Source organism: Solanum dulcamara, chromosome 1 (assembly GCF_947179165.1).
Source record: "Solanum dulcamara chromosome 1, daSolDulc1.2, whole genome shotgun sequence".
NCBI lineage: Eukaryota > Viridiplantae > Streptophyta > Magnoliopsida > Solanales > Solanaceae > Solanum > Solanum dulcamara.
This window is the reverse complement of record NC_077237.1, coordinates 39,042,067-39,047,718: the sequence shown is the minus strand read 5'-3', so window position 1 is coordinate 39,047,718 and position 5,652 is coordinate 39,042,067. Positions and strand designations below refer to the sequence as shown.

The following is a 5,652-nucleotide window of genomic DNA, read 5'->3' as shown; positions in this document are numbered from 1 at the left end:
CTTAGTTACAGATGTTGCAGGGAAGAGGTTGGCTTGAATGGGAGGCTGAAGAGAGGTCATAGCATGCCCTGCTGTAGCTTCTCTTATGATGAGGTGCTTTGAACCTGTAAAGACAATTGGTAAGGAGTACCTGCACCCACAAACAAAAACAGAAAAATCCACAAGCAAACAATTCTGCAAAATGACTTGTAGGTGTTCCCTGAGAATTACATGATGGTGGAAATGATGCTGGAGGATGTTGTTGTTGATAGAGGTAACATGCAGGCTGAAGTTGCTATACAAAAGAGTCCCAGAACAGGATATTGTGTTACTGCAACCCTTAGAGTAAATACAAAGAGGGCCTGCATTAGGTGAGTTAGGCAAGCTCCCAGTTGTGGCATGTTGCATCCTGCTTCTGCTGTTGCTGTTAGGTTGCTGCTGCTGATGATTAGTGGCATTCACTTCTGCTGATGTAATGGAGCTTTTGCAATTGATGTTGTTGAGTTGATGCAGGTCTATGGTGGGTTGTTGGTCCTTAACCATTGTTCCTGCATAATTTAAACCCACAAGAAGGGAACTCCTAGAGCTGAATGAGCCTCCACCTGCTGTTGATATACTGTAGTTGCTCCATGTGCTGTTGTGGAGTTGTTGTATGTATGTATATGGTAGGTGATGCATGAATTCCAGGCTCAGCTGCTGCAACACCACCACATGGCTCAAAGTTGCATGATACCTGAACAATGAGACACCCAACAGTAAACAAAATTGGAGCTTAAGCTTCCTTTTTGATGGCTGTTGGGTGTGGATCCATGTGTGTGATGTTGAGTTGCTGGTCTGGGTTGTTGTTGCTGTATGCTCTTGAGTGTTGTGATAGGTGGAGGTTCTTGTTCTTGGAGAGTGCAGATGTGTAGAGTACCTACACAAGGCTTCCACACAAGAGGGCATTCCTACTCTATCTGTTACTTCTAGCATTGTGTTATTATTTCTACTGAAGCAATAAACAAGGGAGACTCTCCCCTTACAATAGGAAATAACTAGGTGGAATAAGAAGAAGTAAAACAAAATACAGGTAAATAGTCTATTACACATTGGGAATGAGATCAGTCAAGAGGGTAGTTTGATTCTTTTCAGAGTTTTCCTTCTGAAACTTGCCATTCCTAGCTTGTCCATCTTGATGTAACCTTTTGTTTCCTGTGGTAGCTGCTGAAGGTTGTAGAAGTGTTGTGTATCATTGAACTTGTGGCTGCATTTTGATAAGGTATCTGCAGGATGGTTTGCTTCTCTGAATATATGTTTGCACTGAAAGAATTCCAATTGTTGGACCAGGGATTGTAACTTTGTAACATATCTGTGAATGCTCCAAGGTGGCTTAAGGTCTTGTTTCAGCCACTTAGTCAATAATTCAGAGTCAACTTCCAATATCACTCTATTATGTCCATGTTGAATACACCAAGTGAGGCCAATAGTTGCTGCCTGCACCTCTGCTTGGTTATTAGTACCCATTCCCAATGGAGTTGCAAAGGCATATATTAAGTTACCATTGTGGTCTCTTAATATTCCCCCTGCTCCAATTTTCCCAGGGTTGTCTAATGCACTCCCATCAGTATTCAATTTCACAATGGAAGATGGAGGTCTGATCCACATAACTTTGGTCACTCTCATGTCTTGTTGACACTGTTCTATCATAGGAACCAGTTCCTTCCAGCTCTGTGGCCACTTAATGTAGGGGAAAGCAGTGTGTATCAGCATGTAAAGTCCTTGACTATGGAGAATTTAACTCTAGTAGTACTAGATTTCTTTCCTCCATACTTACTTGCACATCTATTCTTCCATATATGCCAACATACAAAGATAGGAGTGGCCTGCAACATGAGCTTCTGAGCCTCATTACTGGGCTTGGCAGTCCACCACTTCATCAGTATGCTTCTCAGTGAGCAGGTCCCTTGCATTATCCCCCATGAGCTAGAGAAGTGTTGCCAAATATGCTTGGCAAAATTTCCTGAGGCAAATATGTGATCTACATTGTCCAAGCCTGGTCTGTAACAACAAGAACATGCTGCTGGTACTACTCCAAATTGGACAAGTTTATCATTAGTAGGGAGTTTCTGTCTCAGAGCTCTCCATAGTAGAAAAGACACTTTGAAAGGAATGTTAGTGTGCCAAGTGCACCCATCAGTCAGGGTCTTGGCTCTTTTCTTTCTAACTAGTTCCCAGGCTGATTTAGAAGTGAAGTTGCCATGTGAAGTCAACTTCCAACAGGCTTGATCAGCTTTGTTAGGGTGATAGTCTATCTCAGTGTCTAGTATCTGCTGCACCAGCTGAGGTGGGGCATATTTTCTGATTTTCTGCACATTCCACTCCCCATTCTCAATATATTCAGATACTCTAGTATTGTTGAGTCTAGGTAGATGGTTGTTATGATAAGCTAGGGGGCCTATACCCAACCAATCATCCCACCAGAAACTACTTGTACCTGAGTTGATGTGCCAGTGTATATGTGGCTCAATATCAATTTTATTAGCCATCATGTGCTTCCACATAATAGATTGACCTGTGTGCCATTTTTTTATCACAGGATGAGCCCTCTGGCAGTACTTAGCCTTCAGAAATTCTCCCCATAAAGTCTTCTTAGACCTGAAGGTCCACCATTGTTTGTATTGCAAAGCTAAGCACACATCTTGTATTTTCTTCATACCAATACCCACTTCCTCCACTGGATAGCTGAGGGTCTCCCATGATGCCCAGTGATATTTCTTCTTCTCCTTGTCCCATCCCCAGAAAAAGTCAGCTAAGAGTCCTCTGATCTGATTCATAGTGGTAGCAGTAGGTCTGATTGCAGACAACAAGTGGATTGGTATTGATTGCAGCACTGATTTCACCAATGTTGCTCTGCCTTCATATCCCAAAACTTTAGTCTGCCATCCTTTGATTTTGCTTAGAACTTTGGACACCATACTTGTATAGTAAATGATTCTCTGCCTTCCAATGTAGAGTGGACAGCCCAGGTAAGTAATGGGACCATGTGTCCACTTGAAGCCTGTGATCCTGCTTATCCTATCAATAACATCTGGATTGGTATTAAGAGGAAGCATGAACTGGCTCTTGTCCTTGTTGATTAGCTGGCCTGAAGTTGTTTCATAAACCTTCAAAGTCTTGGTAATAAGATTCATGGACAAGTTGTTGGTAGCAGTGAAGATGATCACATCATCTGCAAAGCTCAAGTGGTTCACTTGGGGGCCCCTTCTTTCCATGTGGAATCCAGTATATAGGTAGTGTTGGTTAAGATTATTCAGCATCCTGGATAGTACTTCTGCTCCTATAATGAATAAGGCAGGTGACAAGGGGTCTCCTTGCTTGAGACCTCTTGTGGAATGAAAAAATCCATGCCTTACCCCATTGATGATGCCTGAATACCAGTTGTTAGACATGATCCTCCACACCATATCAATAATGACTTCTCCAAATCCCATCCTTCTCATGACCATACAAGTGAAGGACCAAGAGACCCTGTCATATGCCTTAGCCATATCCAACTTGATCACTACATTGTCCCCTACATTGGGTTTCTTAATGTTGTGAATAATTTCCTGTGCCAGCATTATATTTTCTGATATGCTCCTACCTTTAACAAATCCTGACTGATTGTCTGAAATGAGCTGAGGTAGAATGGGAGCAAGTCTGAGACAGAGTAGTTTGGATATGATCTTGCTAGTGAAATTGCTGAGGGAGATGGGCCTGTACTCTGACAGTTTGTTGGGGTGCTCAGTTTTAGGAATTAGAACCAAACATGCATGAGATATGTACCTGGGAATACAGTGACCATTGAAGAAGTGTTGCACTAGCTTCAGCAGATCATCACTAATGATATCCCAACATGATTGAAAGAACTTGCCACTCATGCCATCTGGCCCTGCAGCTGAAGTAGGACTCATAGAAAATACTACCTCCTTTAGCTCATTCTGCTGATCAGTAACTATCTTTGGGATGCATTTAATCACATCTTCATTGATATGTTTCTCCTCAGCAGTAAAGAGTTTCTCAAAGTGTGCACAAGCTGCACTTGCAATATTGTCATCACCCTGGATAGAGTTTCCTTGTTCATCACTGATCTGATGGATGAATAGCCTTCTTCTTCTCCCTCTGATGATGGCATGGAAATAATTGGTATTGGCATCTCCATCTTTGAACTAGTGCAATTGAGTTTTCTGTTTCAAAATAGACTGCTCTATCTTCAAATACCTGATGTACTGGGCATTTATCTGATTTAGCTTGGCTCTGTTATCCTCAGAATTGTCTTTGATGATATTCTCTTCAGCTTGTATCACCTGTTCCTCAAACTGTTTGACTGAAGCAAATATATCACCATATTGATTTCTAGACCAGTGGATAAGGGTATTAGAGACTCTTTTCAGTTTTTGATGGAAAGTCCTCATTGGATTTCCATCCACAGGTCTTTCCCAGCAAGATCTTACAGTATCAAGGAAGTTTTCATTTTCAACCCAGCAGTGTAAAAACTTGAAATATTTGATAGTATGACTTTGTCTTTCAGTACATTCCAGCAGGAGAGGGCAGTGATCAGAACCTGTAGAGGCTAGGTGATTAAGAATGCTCACAGGCATGACCTCCAACCAAGCATCATTGACCATGGCCCTGTCAAGTCTCTTCCATATTCTGGCATCTGCATCTCTCTTGTTGCACCATGTGAATTGTTGTCCATGAAAACCAAGATCAATGAGTCCACAAGCTTCTATGACACTAATGAACTCAAGGCTCTTCTTTATGTTGTAAGGTTGGCCCCCCATCTTCTCTTCAACATGAGTAATTACATTGAAGTCTCCAATGGTGCACCAAGGTTCTTCCATATCAGAGAATTGAAGCATCTTGTCCCATAGTTCTCTTCTCATGTAGTCTTTGCATTTGGTATATACAAAGGTAATGAGATATTGTTTAGGCCAAGCTGCATGTCTGATCTTACAGGTAAGCTGTTATTCATCCTGATCCACTAGATTGCACACACAGTCTTTGTTCCAAAATAGACATATTTTGTTGTTGGGATTGGACATGGCATTATCCATACCTAACTGAATTCTGTAGAAGTGGAGTTGAGATTTATTGGAGAAAGGTTCCAGCACTGCAATCATAGAGAGCTTGTGATAGTCTTTTAACCTTTGTAGTCTGTCTAAGGCTCCTTGAGTATCAATACTCCTTGCATTCCAACAGAGTGTATTGATCATCATAACTTGTGGGATTTAGACCTTGTGTTGATGTTGCTTTTGACTGCAACATTATCTGAGCTGCTGATTAAGCTTTGTTTACTCATCTTCCTTTCCTGCTTACTTTTGGAAGGTGGCTCTTTCTTCTCCTTTTCTTGCTGAGTTTCCTTCTGCAATAAGGCTGCCATATTGGATCTGAATGTCTCTAATTGGTTTTCCTGTTGTTCATCCTGTTGTTCATCCTCCCATTGGTCAGGGTCTTCCTCATCATCAGAATGAGTGACCCTATATTCATCAGATAAGTCTTCTGCACTGTCTTCTTTACTAAGCACCTGCCTCTCATTGGATACATCATAAATTTGCAAAGGTGTGGAATGGTCAGTAGCTGTGTACTCCTCTTCAAAACCATCTGATATGGTTTTCTGACTAAGTTTACTCTGTTCTGCAAACTGCATCTGGA

General features: G+C 41.6%; 1 protein-coding gene across 1 annotated transcript; it reads right to left on the bottom strand.

Moving 5' to 3' along the window:
* Nucleotides 1-559: 559 nt before the first annotated feature.
* On the bottom strand, nucleotides 560-4,883 carry LOC129892709 (uncharacterized). Its single transcript, XM_055968286.1, has 6 exons — nucleotides 4,219-4,883; nucleotides 3,386-4,083; nucleotides 2,859-3,295; nucleotides 2,001-2,324; nucleotides 1,827-1,889; nucleotides 560-712 (listed from the first exon to the last, which is right to left on the bottom strand). Exons 1-6 carry the CDS (start codon nucleotides 4,881-4,883, stop codon nucleotides 560-562), a joined length of 2,340 nt encoding a protein of 779 aa, XP_055824261.1.
* Nucleotides 4,884-5,652: the final 769 nt, after the last annotated feature.